Source organism: Panthera leo, chromosome A1 (assembly GCF_018350215.1).
Source record: "Panthera leo isolate Ple1 chromosome A1, P.leo_Ple1_pat1.1, whole genome shotgun sequence".
In the NCBI taxonomy this organism is placed as follows: domain Eukaryota; kingdom Metazoa; phylum Chordata; class Mammalia; order Carnivora; family Felidae; genus Panthera; species Panthera leo.
This window is the reverse complement of record NC_056679.1, coordinates 203,824,321-203,848,941: the sequence shown is the minus strand read 5'-3', so window position 1 is coordinate 203,848,941 and position 24,621 is coordinate 203,824,321. Positions and strand designations below refer to the sequence as shown.

At 39.1% G+C, this 24,621-nt stretch overlaps 1 protein-coding gene across 2 annotated transcripts in view; it reads left to right on the top strand.

Annotated features, from left to right (window-relative positions):
* The window catches only part of NNT (nicotinamide nucleotide transhydrogenase), a 94,859-nt gene extending 77,984 nt beyond the window's left edge, over nucleotides 1–16,875 (top strand). For both annotated transcript variants that reach the window (XM_042950322.1, XM_042950313.1), the window contains exons 20-22: nucleotides 12,309–12,427; nucleotides 13,673–13,788; nucleotides 15,480–16,875. In XM_042950322.1, the coding sequence (XP_042806256.1) occupies nucleotides 12,309–12,427; nucleotides 13,673–13,788; nucleotides 15,480–15,629 (385 nt within the window). In that variant the 3' untranslated portion in view covers nucleotides 15,630–16,875. The remainder of the gene's footprint in view (nucleotides 1–12,308; nucleotides 12,428–13,672; nucleotides 13,789–15,479) is intronic.
* Nucleotides 16,876–24,621: the final 7,746 nt, after the last annotated feature.

Genomic DNA, 24,621 nt, shown 5'->3' with positions numbered 1-24,621 from the left:
TAGGAAATTAAATGAACATTTTTTTTTCATTCAGAATTGTACAAGTGAGTTTGTCTGAAGCACTGCTTCGAAGGGCTTTCACAATTTTCGAGAGGCGGGTGTCTATCCTTTGGCCTAAGAAGCCTTGCCAGAAAGTTGATTCCACAGCTTTTCCCATCAGTCCGTTTTTGAGGGTGGCAAGGAAGATTTTGTCCCACTTCATTACTGTTTCTATTCAGATGGATAAGCTAACCTTGCCCAGCTGGTCCTAGCCTTTTCACCAGTAAGGACGGTGTGTGTTACGTTTACCCCGCTTCATGTTTTAGAAGGTTTTATTCTCCACTGGATTTACTGCAGTTACTTTTTAAAACAAACAAACAGACAAACAAAAAATGCCACTTTTCCTTGTGCTTCTCATCAGTGACTTGTAGCTGTCAGTCAGAAGTTCTGATCAGAATGTGATAAACCAAAGAAACCTGCCCTTTCAGGTTTTTTCACAGGTGAAATGCACATATTTTTCACAGGTGAAATGCACAATTATGCACATTATGTGCACAATTTCATCCACATTATGAAAGTAATTGAATGTAGTAACAGATCCTTCTGTTACCTTCATGGACCCTCCCCAGAATGGAGCACTGCCATGTGCAAACATAGAATACAAAAGTCCTTAAGGTGTATGTTGCCACCAGGGACTGTGTGTTGCACCTGCAGTGCAGCTCCCAGCCTGCTCTGTGACACAGTACAGTGCACACGTATTCGATGTGATTCTAGATAAAGGAGGCCTGCCTGAGGAAGTAGTTGGATTAGAGAATCTGTAAGGTTTATTTTAACTCTTTTTTTTTAATTTCTTTTTTAAGTTGTTATTTGAATTCCAGGTAACACAGTATTGTATTAGTTTCAGGTCTACAATTCCATACAACACCCAGTGCTTATCACAAGCATGCTCCTTAAGTCCCATCACCTATTTAACCCATCCCCCCACCCACCTCCCCTCTGGTAACCATCAATTTCCTATAGTTAAGAGACCATTTTGGTTAGTATCCAAAATATATAAAGAAATCATAAAGCTCACCACCCAAAAAATGAAATGATCCGGTTAAGGAATGGGCAGAAGACATGAATAGACATTTTTCCAAAGATATACGGATGGCCAACAGATGCATGAAAGCATGCTCAACATCACTCATCATCAGGGAAATACAAATCAAAATTATGATGAGATACCACCTTGCACCTGTCAGCTTGGCTAAAATCAACAATACAAACAACAGGTGTTGGTGATGATGTGGAGAAGGGGAGATCCCCCTTGTACTGTTGGTGGGAATGAACACTAGTGCAGCCACTCTGGAAAACAGGGGAGTCTCCTCAAAAAGTCAAAAGTAGAACTACCCTATGGTCCAGCAATTGCACCACTAGGCATTTACCCAAAGAACACAAAAATACTAACTCAGAGGTTTATATGCACCCCAGTGCTCATTGTAGCATTATCTACAATAGCCAACTTACGGAAACAGTCCAAATGGCCATCGACTGATGAATAGGTAAAGAAGATGTGGTATGTTTACACAACGGAATACTACTCAGCTATCAAAAAGAATGAAATCTTGCCATTTGCAACAACATGGATGGAGCTAGAGAGTATCATGCTAAGTGAAATAAGTCAGAGAGACCATATGAAACATATCTTTAAATTTTTTTAAGTTTTTTTTTTTTTTTTAATCATCCATTTTGAGAGAGAGAGCAAGCGTGGGGAAGGGGCCCAAGCAGGCTCCATGCTGTCAGCACAGAGCCCAACATGCAGCTTGATCTCAACTGTGAGATCATGACCTGAGCCAAAATCAAGAGTCGGAAGCTTAACTGTCTGAGCCACTCAGGCACCCTGAAACATATCTTTTAAAGGTTCTTTAGTGAGAGGTTAATGGTAGATTTTCTTTCATTTCGTATACCTTAAAATTCCATGATGACAGTTCTTTTCTCTCCAGTCTTTGAAGATTTTATCCCACTGCCTTAAGGCTTCCCTTGCTCAGAGATTATTACAGGTTCAGTTCCAGACCGCTGCAGAAATCTCTCAGCGCCTTGATCCCACATTTCTCAGCCTCCAGAACTCAGCCACCCGGTTTAAAGTATTTTGTTATAGCAGCCTAAACAGACCAAGACATTCTTGTTCAGGGAGTTGAATGGCATTCTCCCTGAGAAATATCATCATCATTAGCGCCCTTGAAAAAATTCTTTTACTGGAGATCTTTGGATGATAAATGACAAATATTTGAGAAATCCCAAGGTAGGGGAATAAGGAAAAAAAATGGTGAACTGACTCCCAACAATTGGTTCTGAGTGTGGAAATTGTGACTCCGTCTCACCTGCAACCCCAAGAGGGAGAAGTGGCCTCAGGACAGAGGGGTGAGGCCCACAGCTTGTCCCACAGCCCGGCCCCAGTGCTGACTAGCAGGCGACAGCCATCCACAGCCTGCTCCCCAGCCATCTATTTTAAGTCGAAAGGTTTTATTGATTTATAAATATTTATGGTTAAAAAAGAAGAAACAGGCTTTCAACAAATGAAACTTTAAAAAAATTTCCCCATGTTATGTCTTTTTTCTCATTTGTGAACTTCCTAGGAGCTTAGAATAACATATTTAGGAAAATTGTGGGATGATGGTATTGGGAAGGCAGAATTCCCAAATGCAGTCTATGTAATTTAAAAATATAAAACACAGTAAAAGAACTACAAAGCTGTAATCATCAAGACAGTATAGTATTGGCACAAAAACAGACACATAGACAAATGGAATAGAATAGAGAACCTAGAATTGGACCGACAAATGTATGGCCAACTAATCTTTGACAACGCAGGAAAGAGTATCCAATGGAAAAAAAGACAGTCTCTTTAGCAAATGGTGCTGGGAGAACTGGACAGCAACATGTAAAAGACTGAAACTAGGACACTTTCTTACACCACACAAAACACTCAAAATGGATGAAAAACCTAAATGTGAGACAGGAAGCCATCAAAACCCTAGAGGAGAAACAGGCAACAACTTCTTTGGCCCCAGTCACAGCAATTTCTTACTCGACACATCTCCAAAGGCAAGGGAATTAAAAGCAAAAATGAACTGTTGGGACCTCATCAAGATAAAAAGTTTCTGCACTGCAAAGGAAACAATCAACAAAACTAAAAGGCAGCCAACGGAATGGGAAAAGTATTTGCAAATGACATATCAGGTAAAGGGTTAGTATCCAAAATCTATAAAGAACGTACCAAACTCAAACCCGGAAAACAAATAATCCAGTGAAGAATTGGGCAGAAGACACGAATAGACACTTTTCCAGAGAAGACGTCCGGATGGCAAACAGACACATGAAAAGATGTTCAGCATCACTCATCATCAGGGAAATACAAATCAAAACCACACTCAGATATCGCCTCACACCAGTCAGAGTGGCCGAAATGAACAAATCAGGAAACTACAGATGCTGGCGAGGATGTGGAGAAATGGGAACCCCCCTGCACTGTTGGTGGGAATGCAGACTGGTACAGCTGCTCTGGAAGCCAGTGTGGAGGTTCCTCAAAAAATTAAAAATAGAACTGTCCTACAACCCAGTAATAGCACTACTAGGAATTTATCCAAAAGATACAGGAGTGCTGATGCATAAGGGCACATGTACCCCAGTGCACTTCCAACAATAGCCAAATTATGGAAAGAGCCTAAATGTCCATCAACTGATGAATGGTTAAAGATGTGGTTTATATATGCAATGGAATACTACTTGCAAATGAGGAAGAGTGAAATCATGCTATTTGCAGCAATGTGGATGGAGCTGGGAGGTATTATGCTAAGTGAAATAAGTCAGTGAAAGACAGATATCATATGTTTTCACTCATGTGTAACTTGAGAAACTTAACAGAAGGTCATGGGGGAAGGAAAGGGGAAAAAATAGAGAGGGAGGGAGGCAAACCAGAAGAGACTCTTAAATACATAGAACAAATTGAGAGTTGATGGGGTGTGGGGGAGAGGCTAAAATGGGTACTAGGCATCGAGGAGGGCACTTGTTGGGATGAGCACTGGGTGTTGTATGTAAGTGATGAACCACGGGAATCTACCGCCAAAACCAAGAGCACACTGTACATACTGTATGTTAGCCAATTTGACAATAAATTATATTAAATAATAAAACACAAAGAAAGGAAATTAGCCATTTGAACTTCTTGAGTATGAAAACATTTTGCACAGTGACTGGCAAAATGTATAACCAAATTGTTGCAAGTTGTAAAAAGATTTTTTTTAAAATCTGAAGAGATTTTGCAATATTTATAATAAATAGTAAGAGGTTGTAAAATGGGGAAAACACTCAATACTGTAGGATGAGGCCCAGTTGTCTCTGTAGTTTCTTTGTCTTATTGTTGAATTGGGATACTTGACTCTTCTTCATGTTTTATTGCTGAACTAAATCTGGATATTTTCATAATGCAAGAAGGAAAATGTAGTTAATTTGAACGGTTGTGGTAAGATCCATGTGGTGAATGTTTTATACTCTTTACTAGTCCCACATGTCCAAGAACCAACTGCTGTAACGCACCCTGGTCGGGACATATTGTCTCCATGACCCACAATCATGGGAGTAAACATTGTTGTGTCCCCTTTGGAACATGTGGTGTCTAAAATCTAACGTGAAGTTGCGAAAAGTGTAAGAATAGGCTTTATATCATCATGTACAATAAAAAAGGTTTAAGAAATAGGGTGTCTTTTGAATTGCATCTTTACCCAGTTCTATCCAGGTCACGCAATATTTACAAATAGCCTTTGTATACCCTCTTACTTGTTTTTATTCTTTCTTGGTTAGTTTAAAAGGCTCTGAAGATCAGGTTGATTTATTTGAGTAGATCATTTCACTGGTTTTGAACTGTGCCTGGGTCTGTCTTTAATCAGGGACTGAGGCCTTAGTTTTTAGTCTATAATGTTTCGCAAAAGGCTGTCATTTTCATATTTGAGAGAGGAAAACAGCAAGAAATGTTCAAATTTTTCTTGCTTCAAGATAATCGAAGAGATTATCCTGACTTAATAACATTTGTTGTATCTGTCAGTTGAGGAAGCCATGCTTTTTTGCCTAATAGTATCGGTGGAAGGATTATGTATAGCCTTTTAAAATTTGACTTTATCAAATAAGTATGTATTTAAACATTAGTTATGACCAAGTTCCCAGTGAGTGCAGTATTCACAATTACTAGCCTTCGTCTATTTTGACTACATAATTTCTCTAGTCTTTTGATGTAGTTGTGAATACAAAGAACTTCTGGCTTTTATTGGACTATACTGATATTTACTAGAATTTCAAGGTAAAAATTAGAAAACCAACCAAAACATGTTGACATCAAACTAACATTTGTTTTAATGAAAAAAAATGTGTATTTTTATATAAGTGATCATTAAAATGTGTATTTGTGTGAAAAATACAGAGAGCATTTATATTACAGAAATGTATTGGAATAGAATTTTATAATTGCAGCTTAATTTATTAAAGGCTTATTGTGCTTGGCATTGGTCTAAAATACTTTGTATAAAAAACTCTTTATGTGAACTATCTCACTTAAATCTCACAATACTCCTCTGAAGAGGTTTTATTATCAATCCCATTGCACACAGAGGAGGCGTGAGGCATACAGACCAAACTGCCCAAATGCTGTGAATCCAGGCAGTGGCACTCTACAGCTTTTAACTGCTGTTTCTTGCCACTTCCCTAAATTCTTTCTCTAAAAAGAGACATAAAAATGTATGAGTCCGTGTACCTTACTGGGCACACTGTGTTTCTTAAAACCCTTTCCTTCCCTCCCTCTCTTGGAATCCCTATAAGGAGTGCCAGCTGCTGTGGGAACTGACAGATAAGACACGGTTCCTGTGCTCATGTTGTGCCCAGTTTGGAGAGCACAGTCGTGTCAACCAGTTACTATGATGCAGTGCATCGTAAGGAGGAGATGCATAAAGAAAAAGTTCTGGGAACATGGAATATCTTTTTTTTTTTTTTTTTTTAATGTTTATTTAGTTAGAGAGAGAGGGAGCAGAGGAGGGGGAGAGAGAGAGTCAGAGAATCTCAAGCAGACTTCACACTGCCAGTGCAGAGCCCAACACGGGGCTTGAACCCACGAACCACAAGATTATGACCCAAACTGAAATCAAGAGTCAAATGCTTAACCAACTGAGCCACTGAGGCACCTTGGCAGATCTTTGTGATCTCATTGTAGTATTTATTTTCCTTCTGTAGAATCTTGTAGACAGGCACAGCTAATTCTGCTTTAAGCATGTGTACAATAAAGATAATATTCATGGCTCAGAGGAAAGAACTAAAAGGCTAGTAGGCTTTGTATTTTGAAATTCTGGATATTCTTCGTATGATGATGGAACATTAATGAGCATTGTCCATCAGTTCCTGGAAATTGCTGGTTATGGCCAAACCATTGTCTGGTATAATTAACTTTAATACTGACTTTGGAGATTAGTCAGTTATATGGGCCAGAATTGTTATAAACTCACATTATCACACTTATCAGTGTGCACATATATATTTCTAAAAATTTAGCGTGTTCTGTTATTTCTCTCAAAACACTGGCATTTTCTTGTTAGAGCCTTGCATGTGTTTTTCTCCAACCTTAGAGTCTTAAGGTTTGGTATAATAAATTATTGTGCTAACACATATAAAATGATCTATCGTTTGGGATATTTAGCATAACATATTGATTAGCTTTGTGATTGTTTACCCTTCACAACTAGCTCAACAGAAATAATGTCTTTATGCAGTCTGTAGCTAATTAAAAATTACAATAACAACAAATACATTTAGAGGTCTTTGATTTCTAATCTGGCCCAAGACATGTCAGTTAAAGCATAAAGATGATAGCTAGATGGATTAATTTAAAGATAAGCAAGGGCAGTATTAAAAACAAATTAATTACTATTGTTTTATTAAAAACAATAAAATTACTAGAATAAAGGAAGGATACAGAATTGAAATCCAAAAGTAATTTACATACTGTATATATTGACTTTTCAGCTAAAATAGAAACCCTAGTTACTGGAATTTTAGGACTAGAAAGGAAGTTTGTGGTAGGCTGAATAAAGGCCCTAAAGATGTCCACTTGTTTTTCTTTTTTTTATTGTTTTAAGTTTTTAAAAAAATGTTTATTTATTTTTGAGAGAGGGACAGAGAGAGAGAAAATATGAGTCGGGGAGGGGCAGGGAGAGAGGGGTACAGAGGATCTGAAGCAGGCTCCATGATGACAGCAGAGAGCCAGTTGTGGGACTTGAACTCACGAACTGTGAGATCATGACCTGAGCTGAAGTCAGACGCTCAACGAACTGAGCCTCCCAGGTACCCCCAAAGATGTCCACTTTAATCCCCCAAACCTGTGAACATGTTACTTCACATGGCAAAAGGGACTTTGTAGATTTAAGGCAAGGATTTTAAGATGGGGAGACTATCTTGGATTATTCACGTGGGCCCATGTGATCCACTAGGGTTGTCATAATAGAGAGAAGAGGGTCAGAGTCAGGGAAGGAGATGTTATGATGGAAGCAGAAGTCAGAGGGATGCAGTGATAAGCCAGGGAATGGGAACAGCCTCCAGAAGCTGGAAAAGGCTATATTCATTCTTTCTTTCTTTCTCTTTCTTTCTTTCTTTCTTTCTTTCTTTCTTTCTTTCTTTCTTTCTTTCTTTCTTTCTTTCTTTCTTTCTTTCTCTTTCTTTCTTTCTTTCTTTCTTTCTTTCTTTCTTTCTTTCTTTCTTTCTTTCTTTCTCTTCCTTCCTTCCTTCCTTTCCTCCCCTCCCCTCCCCTAGGGGGCTCCACACCCAACATGCAGCTCAAACTCATGACCCTGAGATCAAGATTACATGCTCTACTTTTTTTTTTTTTTTTTTTTTTTTTTTAATTTTTTTTTTTCAACGTTTTATTTTATTTTTGAGACAGAGAGAGACAGAGCATGAACGGGGGAGGAGCAGAGAGAGAGGGAAACACAGAATCTGAGACAGGCTCCAGGCTCTGAGCTGTCAGCACAGAGCCCGACGCGGGGCTCGAACTCACAGACAGTGAGATCATGACCTGAGCTGAAGTCGGAAGCTTAACCGACCAAGCCACCCAGGCGCCCCTACATGCTCTACTAACTGAGCCAACCAGCCACCTCTAAAATACTATATTGTTACTAAAGTACTAAAATGATATTTATGTTCATATTTGAGTCTTAGTAAGTCTCAATAATAAGTCCGATTTATTGAGCATATACTTTGGTTCCTGGAGATTTTTTTTTTTCAAATGTTTTATGTTATTGCCACTATAAAAAAACACTAAAATCTTAAAGAAGTTACCTTAACCAGAGAGTCCACTTACCCCTACAGAAGTGTTTTCTCTGAGGCAATTTGAAAACAGCTGCAGTGCTGAAGACAGCTTGCATTACCACATGAAGAGTGGGAGCCTAAATTGTCAGTATTTTGCCTTATTTCTTTTGTTTTCAGGAGTGATTGAAAACTTTGGTTTGATATAGACTGTGACATTAAGATAGCAATGTCTAGTTTAAAAAGAAAGCAATTGGGGCACCTGGGTGACTTAGTTCAGTGTCTGACTCTTGAATTAGGCTCAGGTAGTGACTTCACGGGGTCATGTGGGACTCCGTGCTCCCCATTGGGCTCTGTGCTGACAGTGTGGAGCCTGTGTGGGAGTCTCTCTCCCTCTCTCTCTGCCCCTCCCCTGCCCATGCACTCCCTCCCTCTCCCTCTCCCTCTCCCTCTCCCTCTCCCTCTCCCTCTCCCTCTCCCTCTCCCTCTCCCTCTCTCTCTCTCAATAAATAGAGAAACATTTTTTGAACCTAAAAAGAAAGCAATCTTGTTTTTAGAGAACATTTAAAATTTTTTCTCAGGTGTCGAACTGTTACAGTCCCCAAAACGACAGGAGAATTTGTGGTGGAAGAACTTAAAACCCTATGAGGTGGTGAGCATGGTCTGGAGTGAACTAATGACTGGAGTGAAACAATGACTGCCCTTAATTTTATTTTCGCTAGAACAAAACTACAGCTAGCCCACTGAGGGGAAAGGTGATGAAGTAGTTGAAATACATGAGACATATTTTTCTTCTGAGACATATTTTTCTTCTGTGTCTGTTCATGCCGATATTTAATTTTTTTTTTTTTTTTTTCTATTTTATGGCTTGTAGCACTGTTGAAACTTTCTGGGCTCTCAATTATTCTCAAAGAACAGTGCGAATTGGATTTTTGGAACTCCTTTTTTTACCCATCCAAGCGGAGAATAATAAGTATTTCTCAAACCGTTTCTACACAGTTTTATATAGCCCTTGGCAGGATACGGGCTGATAGTAACAGCCGGTTACTACTCTGGGAAAACTGAGACAGCGAGAGTCCTTAAGTAACCTGCCTAGCAGCAACATAACTAGTAAAACCTGAGCTGTCAACTAAACAAAATACCTCTCAAATATATATCTCCCTTATAATGTATAGAGCTAAAAGTTCAGACTCTTGAGGCAGAAAGACCTGAGTTTGAATCCCAGCTGTAACTATTTACTAAAAAAGTTATACAAACTGCATAGCACATCAGGAAGAGCCAGCATTGGCCGTTGTGCCAGAATATATACCAGCAGCCCCCCTTACTACATTCTTGCTTCTTTCTGTTAGGTGTATGGGTAAAGCTCTGAAGCTCTGCTTATTTAACCAAGGACTGGGTTTGAATCACTTGCTCTTATGTTCTAATTCTTTTTGTTTTATTTTAATTCTTTTATTTTAGAGAGAGAGAGAGAAAGAGTGAGTACATGAGTTGGGGGGTGAGTGGGGGTGGGGGGAGAGAGAGAGAGAATCTTCAGCAGGTTCCACACTCAGCGTACAGCCCGATGCGGTGCTCGATCTCACGACCCTGGTGTCCTGATCTGAGCCAAAATCAAGAGTTGGGCACTCAACTGACTGAGCCATTCAGGCGCCCCAGTGTTCTAATTCTGGATGGAGAATTTTAAAGATGATTAGGGATAGAATGGAATAATATGTGAGAAATCATTTGTAAATGGTGTTACAATATAATAGCATGAAGTATTAAGTTATTTTAAATGAAGTTAATTTTTCCCACCATAAAAAGTGTACATTCTCCTCCTTTCAGCGACTGTGAAGCTGGGAAGATCCTGGCTGGGCCAGGGTCACTGATGTCACCGTCCTCCTAGCCCTTCGGGGTTTCCCCAAAGCCCCTTAATCACATGGTTTGATTATCCCACAAAAGTGTACATTCTCATAGAAAATCGGGAAAATATATTTAAAAAAGAGGAGAAATAAAATGATTATCTGTTGTATAACTGCATAGGGGTAACTGTTTTGTTTCCTTTTAGCCTGGGGTTTCTGTTTTTTTAATAAACATAAATTATTATTTAGGGGCATTCGGTGATCTCCAAACGAAGATTAAAAGTAAATTTGATAAAAGAGAGTACCTGTCACTTGATGTCCCCCCCCAACTACAAGATCCCCCAGTAATTCAGACTCTTCATTATCACTTTAATTTTTTTTTTAAATGTTTATTTACTTTTGAAGGAGAGAATGACAGAGTGTGAGTTGGGGGGTGGGGAGCAGAGAGAGAGGGAGACACAGAATCCGAAGCAGGGTCCAGGCTCTGAGCTGTCAGCACAGAGCCTGACGCGGGGCTCGAACCCACAAACCGCGAGATCATGACCTGAGCCGAAGTCGGACGCTCAACCGACTGAGCCACCCGGGCGCCACTTCATTATCACTTTTAAAGATGTGGGAAAATCCCTTATCATCTATTTGGGCAATTAAATGGCCATTTTAAAGCTCTTTTCAGGTCTGTGTTTTTGGGAGGGGTCAATTCCTGTGCTGCTTTAATCTGTTCCCAGCAGGACCTCTATTAACAGTGGGGACACCTGACTTGACAGCAGTTTCTGTGTCTTAAATGACATGATTTTTGTGTGAGCCAGCAGTGTATTGTGGCGGCCCTAAAAGCTAAGGCCGACTTAGGCATCATTGTCAATGAAAGGTCTAAGGATGGGATTTTCTTGCTGTGCCTTATGCATCTAGATTGCATCCAGCATACTGTATTCACTTTGGGGGACTGAGATTTGAGCTGGATATTGCATTGTGGAAATGGGACTCAGAGAGCAGCGGATCTGTCAGCATTAAGTAATTGAAAGAATTGAGGATGTTTTGCTTAGTGAGCATCGTAGGATAGCTCAGAGGAATCCACATATGAAAGAGGGAATAAACTCATTATGGCTCCAGAGCAAAACTACAGACCTTGGAAAGCAATGAGATAGGGGTTCCCTTCGGTTGAATATGAATGTGTGTGTGTGTGTGTGTGTGTGTGTGTGTGTGTGTGTGTGTGTGTGTTATATAATTTTTGAGATTGTCTAGTAATGGAATAGACCTTAGGAAGGAGTAAGTTTCTGGTTACTGAAAGTGTTTAAACTGAAGTCGGATAGATCCCTGCCAAGAACTACTATCAAATGCATTTCTTCGCTGGATTCATTCACTCATTCACTCACTCACTCACTCACTTTATATTGAGCCCTTCCTGTGTGTCAAGCACTGTGCCCAGTGCTGAGGAGACAGATCAATACTGTGGGCAAGGGGCTGGATTAAATGACTCCAAAGATCCCATTATGGTTGTGGTTGAAAGAAATTGCTGGATGCTTCAGTTTCTTTTGCCTTAATAAAAGTGTGGAGCTCTGATTTGTGTATCACTCTGTCTTTGAAACACTCCAGCATGTTGCTATCACATTTCTTCTGGGATGCAGAGTAATGCTTCATATCGTTTTCTGAAAGATTGTAGGCTGTTAACTCCTGTCCATGACACTGTTTTATTTCTCCAGCTTTGAACATAGAGGTTAAAGTTGAATGTGAAGTCAGCTTTTGATGGAATAATGTTGATTTTTCATGGCAAGTGTTTAATTCCAGGCTGACTTACATAAGTTTTTAAAGATTCAAGATTTATCAGAAAGTATCATGAGAGAACATAATGCTTATTAAATGTAAGGTGATCTTATTTATTAATGTTGTTGGAAATTCTTTGTACTTAAAACATATGGAAGAGTCAGGTTCTAAGGTTACACTTATTTTTTGAGAGGAGTTATCATTTGTGTATACTGAGATATTAAACCTCCAACTTCAATATTTGTAGATTGATCATATATCTGGACTAGTTCTAGTCCCGCCTGTAGAGATCAGATAGTACCAGGAAAAGTAGAGGTGCCAAGAACAAAGTGTGCAGATTTGGAGGTGATGTTGGGGTCTCTGTACATTTTGGCCCATCAAGTAAGGCCAGCTGTTCATTTGTTTCATGTCTAGGTTTGGAATTCACCCAGTTGCAGGCCGGATGCCTGGTCAGCTTAATGTGCTGCTGGCTGAGGCTGGGGTGCCATATGATATTGTGCTGGAAATGGACGAGATCAACCATGATTTCCCAGGTAAGTGGTAGAGGCGATGCTGAAGTCTAAATATTCTTAGTCTGAATAAAGCAACGCCCGTCTTAGGACGTAAATTGTGGGATTTCTGAACACCCACTAGTCCAATGAAGAGTAACCTACCCCTAGTAGGTGTGCAGTTGAAATGAAAGCAGTGAAAGACGGTACTGAATAAGGCACAACAGATTTGTGAGTAGCATGGGTACTTTTGTGCCTTTGAGGGGTGGTGAAAATCTTGAGAGATAGTGGAGCTCATTGCAGAGGGACTCGGAAGAGATCTGGCTTTGGGATCTAGGTCACAATTCTCGCTTGTTTGCACTAGATCCCAGCCTCAGGTTTCTCATTTATAAAATTGCTTCTGTTGCTAATTTAATGTATAATGCTAGCCAGTGTCTGAGATTTTCCTGGCTTCTAATTGTACTGATTCATAATCAATAAAGTAGTTTTCTATTTTCTTTTAAAGTACTAGGATTTCAGTAGATAAGGTGCTGTACTTTATGGCTGTCATTGGGTAGATGTTGAATGTTAATGACATTTGGCCCAAGATCATGTTTGTTAAAGTTAAACCAGTTCCCCCTGGCAAGTGTCCACTGTAAACTTAAAAAATACTGTTTATTAGAGAAAAATAATGAAGTTATATGTGTATCTACATTCACATGGCATTTTTGGCAAAGTTCTAAGGTAATTTATATTATAGTCCTTAAAGAGGGAGTTTGGACCATTTTAATTTTATGCCCCCTTTGAGATTTCACTGTTGCAAAATTTTGTGTGAAACCTGCCAGTTCCAGGAATTATGGGCACAGCTTTAATACAGTACAGACTCTTAGACCATTTTCTTTGAGACATCAAATAGCATCATATGTGGTCATTTTAAAAGTTGAAAATGGAATGCCAGTCTTCTAAAAAATAATATAACCAACAAGATCATTTTGAGATAATAAAAAAAACCGCAAAGTTAGATTAGGTAGATGCATCTGGGGGGAGGGAAAGCACAATAATGTAAGCTCCAGTCAGCATGCTCAGGTTCACATGCAGGACCTACTGCTTTTAGCTGTGTGGCATTGGCTAAGTTACCGACCCTCTCTGATAAAGCTCTTTGTACAGTGCCTGGCACAAGTGTGCATCCTATAAATGTTGGCTTTTGTTACTATTGTTACAAAGTGCAGATCACTATAATTTGCCTGAAAAAAAATGAAAGTAGCCTATTTGAGACTTATATTTTCTCTTTTTTTTTCCTTTATTACGTAGACACCGATCTGGTCCTTGTAATTGGAGCTAATGACACTGTTAATTCAGCAGCTCAGGAAGACCCCAACTCTATTATTGCAGGCATGCCAGTCCTCGAGGTCTGGAAATCAAAGCAGGTAAAGTTTCAGACTTGTGTTTCATTCTCATAGTCAAATGTCTCTTCAGACATGCGCACAGAGCCATCCTGGTTCACTCGGGGAGGAGCGCTGATGCCTTTTAAAAGCCACGGGAGCTTGAGTGGGTGTAGGGCCTAGCTCTCTATATCCAGCTTCTGTCTGTTCGGTGGCCAGTAGAGAACCCGAGTGAATGCCCTGGTCACCATTAGAACCAAACGATATTATGTGGATGGATTAACAAAATCTGTAGCCACAGCTGAAAAAAGAGCTGTGAGCTTTTGGAATGAGTCTGGCTGACTTCCAGATAGAGTCCAGTGAAGCAGATGGCTTCCCTCTGGGACAGTGAGTCATATCATTGCCTTCATATACGAAGATGAGCATGTTTTTTCATTTAATTTTTTTAAAGGGAATTTGTTGTTGTTATGGGGTGTCTGGAAGAAAGGTGATTTAGAAATCCAAACTATAACGTGGCATAAGGAAGCAAGGCCTGCTCGCACACATCACCTCTGTGGAGGCTCACCGCTGGGTCATAGAGACTCAAAGGCTTATACCTTTCCCCTGCCTCACTCGAGGGACATGTCTTTACTACCCTTAGGTCAGATCTGCATTTTAACAGTCATAATTATGTAATTATGTAAGTACATTTCCCTTTAATTTTGTTTCTCTTCATTGAAAATATGGGAGTGTGATACGCACTTACTCATGTGTAGATAAAAAATTACTGCATTCGTCATCAAACTGGAGAATTTGAAGAAGACTATACTAAGGCTGAGTGAAGTGTGAATAAATTTAGACTGCTTTCATTTTTGGATAAACTACCTAGACAACCACAGAAAGGCTTTTTATTTTCCTGAGAACTGACGTGCTATTTAACAGGATAGCACCATCCATAATCCACGTAGGTGTCAATGACTATACTACATCAATATTAGAGACAGGTTTGCTTCTTCCATTTTGCTTTGTAGGACTGTAATATTAGTTATTACCTCTGTCATGTGATGGGCTAGATTGCTCTTTGGGCTTTTGTCTTGGCACCTTCTTTTTCTTTTTAATGTTTATTTATTTATTTTGAGAAAGAGAGAGTGCGAGTGAGCCAGGGTGGGGCAGAGAGAGAGAGAACACCAAGCAGGCTCTGTACTGTCAGCACGGAGCCCAACCTGGTGCTTGAACCCACCACTGTGAGATCATGATCTGAGCGGAAATCAAGATTCAGACACTTTACTGACTGAGCCACCCAGGCGCGCCTGGAACCTTCTGATGTACTTTAAAGTGGTGGAATAGGAATCATGCCATTTTCCCATTAGAAGCTTATGCACTAAGTTTGCTCTCTTTAACACATTAGAGAAAGATGCTTATTTTTCTGAGTAGAAAATGTTACAGGGTCTTTATAGAGAAAAGCTCTGAGAAGAAAATCACTTGTAATCTTATGTTTCATAGATAAACTATTTATTGTTAACAAGATTTTTCTCTCTTGGATGTGAGTATGGGCACATTTAAAAAATTAAAGTTAATACAATGTGTGCCTGCATTAAAAAAACAACTCCTTGTGCATTTTAGAAAACTGTGTACTCAGGAGTTAGTAGTGGTGATGCTTCATTTAAAGCTAGGGCAGGGCAGTGTGGGCATACCTATCACATCCCAGCCCAGTCTGTTAAATACACTCATTTTGTCCCTTAATCTTTGCTCCTTAGGTCATCGTTATGAAGAGGTCACTGGGTGTTGGCTATGCTGCAGTGGACAATCCAATCTTCTACAAACCCAACACGGCCATGCTTCTAGGCGATGCCAAGAAGACATGTGATGCGCTGCAGGCAAAAGTGAGAGAATCCTACCAGAAGTAAATTTTCAAGACCAAGCTGTTGTCCGACAAAGCCACCTCTTCTGTTGTGGGAACAGGCAAATAAAGTATCACTCTATACAGCTGATAGACATCTGTAGCAAAGCTCTTGGAAGAGAAGGAAGACTGAAGAATGCAAAGCAAACAGGGATATTTTTCAAGATCCCTTGATTTTTTTTTAAAAGATTGAAAATTCTGAATGTATTTCTGTGCATATTTTTTGTGTTATGAATTCCAAAAGTATTTTATAAAAGGAGAAAGAACAGCCTCATTTTAGATGTAATCCATTTGGATTTTTTTATTCTTCCTCAATGGTCAACAATATTTTAAGAGATTAAGTTTTTAGGATCTTAGGACTTACATACATGGATCTGAACACTCTGACCTTGTAAACATTACAGGTACCTTCGTTTATGTTTTTTCAACAAAGATTACTAATTTGAGACTTGTGTCAACTCCTGAGCTATCCTCTTACCATTTAACCATGATCTGAATTAACCATATCAAATTGGCTTCAACTTTTCAAACTGTACTACCAATTCTAGATTTCAGGGATGTATTTTCTCACTTCTATTTTAATACCTTAAGGGACTAGGTAATCTTTCAGAGATGCTGGAAACAATGACATCATTTGCTTTGTATGTTTCATCAGGACACCAGTGAAACATATAATTTGAAATCAGTATTGTATTCTTAAGAATCCCATTTCCAATCAGAGGTGTTTTTAATTTCAATCAATTTATAAAGTGTATTACTGTATTAAGTGCACTTGAATGGAATTCAGCTATTTGACTAATAAATTCAGTTCATCATGTTTGCGTAGAGATGTAGCAATGGTCTCTGGTGACAAAAGGCTCAAGTGAATAGTTTTGCTGGTTACTACCATCCGGGGAAGACTTGCCACTGGGAAATAGATGAAATTACTCGCTCTCTTAATTGTTGGCAAGAATTTTTTTTTCCAAATCAGAATGTGTTTTGAGGTCTTATGTAATTGATGACATTTGAGAAAAATGGTGGCCCTTTTTTTTATTAGCTACCTCTTTGTTTATCTAAACATCAGTAAAGACCATGTCTTTTTGCAGTAAAAGTGTAGATTTTCTTTGTGACTTTGCTACTGTGCCAAAAGCTATGTATAGGTGAATGAATGAGTGAATACTTGGAATATCTGTCTCTCTCTGTAACTAATTTGGTACTAAGTTTCTTGAAATAATTATAAGCACATATAAACTATCTCTAAAGCAGAAAAAGAATTAACTGTTGTGAAATTTTTTACTGTAATGCTCATGTTTACTCAGTTTATAACTCACGATATCTATTGGTTTGGTAATCAACTTCTGTTTTGCTGTGCTTGAGATTAAGATCTGTTTGTGTGTGTTTGTGTGGGTGTGTACATGTGTTTTAAAGCAGGAAAGGCTCCTTTTTAATTTTTAAGTAATAAATGCAATTTGCTAATGGATCTCAGGTCATTAGTAACCTCAAGTCTGAATTACATCATGAAAGTTCTACTAGGAAAACAATAAATCGTATCTTTATGCCCTTTTCCTTTTCCCAAAGTACTTGTGGGTATATCTGGAAAGCAGCAACTTGGATTTTTTTTTTTTTTAATGAGATAATTCCTGGATTCAGCTTAAACTAAAAATAATGATACTTGGATTTATTTATTTTTGTTATTGTAGTAAATCTTTTTCTATATTTTCAGAATTTAGGACCTCATTCTTTGCTGCTGACTAATCCTTTGTCATCTAGTTGTATTACTTGAGTTAAAAACTATGCTTCAGTTGGTTTTATTTTACTTTATTGCTTAGGATATTTAAATGATTTTTTGGATACAAAATTTCTTAAATTAATACTCCCAAAGGTTGGTGACCTTGGATTATTTATGGTGAAGTCTAAAATCAACAGAAATAATTTTCATCCATCCTATTTTATTGTTCTTTTTTTTCTAAGGCATACAACTGGAAGATATGACTTATTTTTTATTCTTGTATTGTTACACTATGTATAGATATTCAACTGGAAATAAGTTTTTTAAAAGTCCATTGTACCCCACAGTGTGTTACCAAAAAAAAAGAATTACGCGTAGGCAGTGAAGTGCTAATGTTGATGTGTCTTTTAGGCCTTTTTGACCGTCCGTTATTTTCTCGTTTGTCTTAAATTGGAAGTTTGTGTTTAAATTACTCATCTAAGTAAAGAATATATATAAGTAAATGGATAAATTTTAATACATTATATGTATGTTTCTGTCTAACTCTGGACAGTTTTTCAGCATATAAATCTTTTTATCATTCTCTCTGTATTTTTTTCCTAGGGATTGGAATAGGACGGAGAGAGAGGACTAATCTTTTTCTGCAGTGGGCGTTCAGGCCTTGATGGAGTCAGGGAATAACAGTTAGGTATTTTGTAATGAATCTGGATAGTGGGCCTTGGCCTTTCTGATTCTATCCAAGTCATGGCCCTAACTTTTAGATTTTGCTGTTTTCTCATCCAACACAAATATGGGATATATTATCTGTCAGTCAGGTTTAGGGTTTAGTTCAATTTATCCTATCCCAAAGCCTTATTATGTATAATTAATAACTCATAACCCATGTGTTCATCTGACTTAGAGGCAAATTTTCAAGTCCCTTAAGGCATACGTCTTGTGAATTAAAGCATTTTAGTACTGGAAAGTTGGACAGCTCATTTGTATAGCTAGGGGAGAATAGTTCAAATATCTAATTTATAGCTCCTGCCAGTTTTTGAGAGTCTTTGCCAACAAATATTGGGTCAGAATGGTAAGAGGAGAAAAACAAACAACCAAAATTCTACACGTCAGTGGCAGCAACTTGCATGTTCCAGCTGCTCTTTAGATTCCCAAAGGAAAGATAAATTAGTGTAATTAACAAGGAGGAAAAAAAACACTTTTAAGTGAGACTTTTCTTTTTTTTTTTTTTTAATTTGAGAGAGAGGACAGGAGTAGGGAGAGGGGCAGAGGGAGAGAACTTGAGAATCTTAAGCAGGCTCCATGCTCAGCACGGAGTCCAAAGTGGGGCTCCATCTCATGACTCTGGGACCATGACCTAAGCTGAAATTAAGAGTTGGACACTCAACCAACTGAACCACCCATACGCCCCTAAAGTGAAACTTTTAAAGTGTTAGTTAAGTAAAGCAGTAGAAATGGTAACATTTGAATTTTGAAGCACTCAAGATTGCTGTTCTTTTTTTTAAAATGTTTATTTTGAGAGAGACGGAGAGAGGGAGGGAGGGAGGGAGAGGGAAGGATGTGAGCAGGGGACAGGCAGAGAGAGAGAGAGAGAGAGAGAGAACCCTAAGTAGGCTCCCTGCTGTCAGCGCAGAGCCTGATGTGAGGCTCCATCCCACAAATCACGAGATCATGACCTGCCAAAATCAAGAGCCAGACGCTTAACCATCTGAGCCACCCAACACCCCAAGATTGCTGTTTTTAAGCTTATCTCTTAGAAGTTACATATTGGGCTAAGGAATTGAACTGTTCACTATTTAAGTGGTTATATAGACATTTAGCATGGTATATACTGTAATTCTGGAGGGAAATCTTTTGGATAAAGTGGGTATAATGAGATAATGAGACAGTAATTAGATAATGAGAGACAGTAATTGAGATAATTAGACAGTAATTAGAATGAGACAGTAGATAGTCTTGTGCAAAAGGAAGGAGATAATGAGACAGCAATTAGAATGTTGACTATTTCAAACTCTTGACTTACGATGGTTAAGATAGTGGGAGGAAGGGGCGCCTGGGTGGCGCAGTCGGTTAAGCGTCCGACTTCAGCCAGGTCACAATCTCGCGGTCTGTGGGTTCGAGCCCCGCGTCAGGCTCTGGGCTGATGGCTCGGAGCCTGGAGCCTGTTTCCGATTCTGTGTCTCCCTCTCTCTCTCTGCCCCTCCCCCGTTCATGCTCTGTCTCTCTCTGTCCCAAAAATAAATAAAAAACGTTGAAAAAAAAAATTAAAAAAAAAAAAAGATAGTGGGAGGAAAAGATAGGGTCTTGGTAGATAATTTATTTGGGGGAGGAGTGGAAAATTATATTGAATAGGTAGAGAACATCTAGTTTATGATTATGAAGAACTTTAAAGGCTTGGACTCTAAATAGTGGGGAGATATTACATCTCTGTCACGTTGATTGTGAAAGCATATGACTACCTCATTCTACGTAAAATATTTGTACTTCATATTCTTGTCAAAGATCACAACTTTAAACTCTGCTTTCCAATTCTTTTAAAAAGCCTATTTCTGAAGTATAATACCAATGAAAAAGTAGTCTAAAAGTTAGAGAGTCCAGTTTGCCCCTGGATATTTCAAATTTCACCCGTAGACCAAAACAGCCCTCAGAGATCTGGGTACTTGGACTTTTGTTGTGTGGAGTTACTGGGGATAACAAAGGCAGAGAGGTAATGGAATGGGGAGGAGAGTTATCCAGCTCACCTAAGGTCACTGTGAGTTTGGGGGCACATACAAGTGGCAGCAATAGAATGGCGGGGAGTCAAAGTGGTTGTTACAGACTTTGAGAAGAACTGAAGTGATGTGGATTTGGGGTATGCAGGTGACACGTGGAGTGATGGTGGCTAGTTCCTTCCCCCAACAATGGAGAGACATGAAAAAGGAAGTGAGAACTCAGGGCAAGGGATTGCAGGTGTTCCTGTTTCCTCTACCATAAAGAGAGAATGGGAAGATCCAAGAACCTTCTCCTTCTCCTTCCTTTTGCACTTGGGAAGATGAAAAACACAGCAGCAATGTGATTTGATGTAGGGCACAGTCAAAACACACGGAAATGGACCATTCAGAAATTGAAATAAGGCCACTTTTTTTTTTAATCCCCCCCATCCACCTACGTTGTTTCTGGCTTACTCTAGGAAAAGCAAAACTTGGAAACTTCTCTAGTAATGTGTAGAACTGGAGTTAGCCAGTGAACTTTTATCTAAATGAGCTCTTTTCTGGACCTGATTTTCCAAAAGCCAGTGAGTTGCTATCAGCCAGCCTTGCCTTTGCCCCTTCTTTCTCCCATTTGGGGAATGCACTTTCCACAAGAGTACAGGGCTTACACTAATGTGGCAGGGTCTGTGCCTGGTTAATTCTATCCAGACCTTGTGATTCTAGTTCTCTGCTACACATACATAAACACTGGTTTGAACTGAAATGTCACATTTAAACGTCTATAGAGAAATAGGATAAAGTGTGACTGACTAACCACCTTGTGTTATGTCAGTAGGGAGATAGCTTCTTCCCCAGATGGATGAAACAGAATGTCATGGCTTTATTTGTAATCTTTTTTTCCTTTAATGTTCATTCATTTTTGAGAGACAGAGATTGAGCATAAGTGGGGTAGGGGCAGAGGGAGAGGGAGACACAGAATCTGAAGCAGGCTCCAGGCTCTGAGGTGTCAGCACAGAGCCTGACCGGGGGCTTGAACTCACGAACTGTGAGATTGTGACCTGAGAGGAAGTCTGACACTTAAACAACTAGGCCACCTGAGTGCCCCACATGGCTTTATTTTTGAATGTTTGTCACTACTCTCCGAGTTTACTGGAACAGTTTGCTTCAGAAATCACTCCCTCTAGAAAAGTGCCTTTAAAACTTTCAGGCTTCTACTGATTCATGGAAAATTTTGTTCTTGCAAATTATAGCCAGCTCTGTGGTTTTGTCCCATTGGGGTATGTATGAGCATGGAAGCTTGGACAGGACATACTTTAGGTCCACACCCTTGTGTCTGATTGGGGATCACTGCTTCATTAGTGTTGGGTATAATTATAGTAACCTGGAAACATGGTCACATAAAGATTAGAATCATGGTTGTAAGTGAGACCAATAGAGCATTCGAAGACTATAATAGGAAATCTTATGAAAATCTTAACTCTATATGTAAGAACTTTAGAGTACTTGTACTGGATTTGGTCCTTGCTGTAATGCATCTCACCCAGAATACGGTCTGTGTAAGCACCAATGGTTGGATTTTAATGATGAACACAGGACAAGTAGTTGGATGATGGCATTGCCAGGAAAAGGGTTACTGTTTTCTCTAATGAAAACATTCATTCACTTTTGGTCATGCATACATTCCTGGAATGTTTCACCTTTTGCTAAATTAAATATAAAGGCATTTTATTAATAAGTATATTAGTATGCAGCTTGGATGGAGGGAGGGGAGTGCATTTTTGTGTGTGTCCCACATGGATTTATGTTTAGGACTCATTATCTGGAAGCTTATCTTAACTTTTTTTTTTTTTTAATTCCAGATAGACAGACTTTGTCCCCTTATTCAATTTAGTATCTCAGCTGGTAATAGTAACAGTAGCTACTAGTTAACGAGTACTCATTTTGTGCTAGGCAACATCCTGTCCACATCCTGTGGGTTTTCAGTGCCTTCTACAATAGAAAATGGCAACCTAGATCTGACGAGGTTCCACTTAACTGGGTCCACTTAACCACTCTGTTGATGTTTCTTAAACAAAAATAGCTAAAGGAAAGATGGCACTCAAGAAAGGGAGGAACCATATCTTTCTAAACTGTTTAAGTATATTTTTAAAAAACCCAATTGAGATTTCAGCAAGAAGATCCCAACCACTGACAAAATGATATGAAGAAATGTGAACCTTGTAGAAGAAACAAGCGACAGCTGTTTTTACATGACAAAAGTTGCTGGTTATCCAGTAGTGATTTGTCCTACCCTTTCTCCCAGCAGCTGCTGCCATTTGCCGCATACACAAAAGTTTAAGTCCTGGGGTCGCTTCTTACTTAGGAGAAGAATAAAGGAGACTTTGGAGCAGATTTTCCAAAATGCTTTCTATGTTATGCTTTCCAGAATCATACCTACTGCACTTCCATGCCTACTTGGACCTCCAACAACTGCCCACCTGACAACCAGTCTGGCCAAAGCTTTTTGCTATGAATTTTCATCTCCCAGGGCACAAACTAAGACGTCCCAAAATATGACTTTATTTTCTATAACTGAACTGACTTCCATTTTATTTTAATTTCTTATTTCTTATTTTATTTTTTTTAACTTCAGCATAATTTACTAAAAAGTGCTCTCGGCACGAGTTGTTGGTTGTGGGGTTTTTGTTTTGTTTTGTTTTCCTTTTTATTTGTTTATTTTAAAATTTACATCCAAGTTAGTTAGCATGTAGTGCAACAATGAATTCAGGAGTAAATTCCTTAATGCCCCTTACCCATTTAGCCCATCGCCCCACAACCCCTCCAGCAACCCTCTGTTTGTTCTCTATATTTAAGAGTCTCATGTTTTGCCACCCTCCTGTTTTTATATTATTTTTTGCTTCCCTTTACTTATGTTCATCTGTTTTGTATCTTAAATTCCTCATATAAGTGAAGTCATATGATCTTTGTCTTTCTGACTAATTTTGCTTAGCATAATACCTTCCAGGTCCATCCACATAGTTGCAAATGGCAAGATTTCATTCTTTTTGATTGCCAAGTAATACTCCATTGTGTATATATACTATGTCTTCTTTATCCATTCATCCATCAATGGACATTTGGGCTTTTTCCGTACTTTGGCTATTGTTGATAGTCCTGCTATAAACATTGGGGTGCATGTGCCCCTTCGAAACAGCACACCTGTATCCCTTGGATAGATACCTAGTAGTGCAATTGCTGGGTCGTAGGGTAGTTCTATTTTTAATTTTTTGAGGAACCCCCGTACTGTTTTCCAGAGTGGCTGTACCAGTTTGCATTCTCACCAGCAGTGCAAAAGAGATCCTCTTTCTCCACATTCTCACCAACATCTGTTGTTGCCTGAGTTGTTAATGTAAGCCATTCTGACAGGTGTGAGGTGGTATCTCATCGTGGTTTTGATTTGTATTTCTCTGATGCTGAGTGCGGTTAAGCAGTCAGTTGGCCATCTGGCTGTCTTCCTTGGAAAAGTGTCTATTCATGTCTTTTGCCCATTTCTTCACTGGATTATTTGTTTTTTGGGTGTGGAGTTTGATAAGTTCTTTATAGACTTTGGATACTACCCCTTTATCTGATATGTCATTTGCAAATATCTTCTCCCATTCTGTTGGTTGCCTTTTAGTTTTGCTGATTGTTTCCTTTGCTGTGCAGAAACTTTTTATTTTGATGAGGTCCCAATACTTCATTTTTGCTTTTATTTCCCTTGCCTCTGGAGATGTGTTGGGTAAGAGTTGCTGCGGCCAAGATCAAAGAGGTTTTTGCCTGCTTTCTCCTTGAGGATTTTGATGGCTTACTGTCTTATGTTTATTTATTTATTTTTAATTTTTTTAACGTTTATTTATTATTGAGAGACAGAGCATGAGCATGGGAGGGGCAGAGAGAGGAAGAGACACAGAATCTGAAGGAGGCTCCAGGCTCTGAGCTGTTAACACAGAGCCCAACGTGGGGCTCAAACTCACAAACCCAGTGAGATCATGACCTGAGCCAAAGTCAGATGCTTAACCGACTGAGCCACCCAGGTGCCCCTTACTGTCTTATGTTTAGGTCTTTCATCCATTTTGAGTTTATTTTTGTGTATGGTGTAAGAAAGTGGTCCAGGTTCATTTTTCTGCATGTCGCTGTCCATTTTTCCCAGTACCACTTGCTGAAGAGACTGTCTTTATTCCATTGGACATTCTTTCCTGCTTTGTCAAAGATTAGTTGGCCATACATTTGTGGGTCCAATTCTGGGTTCTCTATTTTGTTTTATCGATCTGAGTGTCTGTTCTTGTGCCAGTACCATACTGTCATGATGATTATAGCTTTGTAATACAGCTTGAAGTCTGGGATTGTGATGCCTCCAGCTTTGGTTTTCTTTTTCAAGATTGCTTTGGCTATTCGGGGGTCTCTTCAGGTTCCATACAAATTTTAGGATTGTGTGTGCTAGCTCTGTGAAGAATGCTGGTGTTATTTGGATAGGGGTTGCATTGAATATGTAGATTGCTTTGGGTAGTATCGACATTTTAACAATATTTGTTCTTCCTATCCAGGAACATGGAATCTTTTTCCATTTTTTTGTTTCTTCAGTTTCT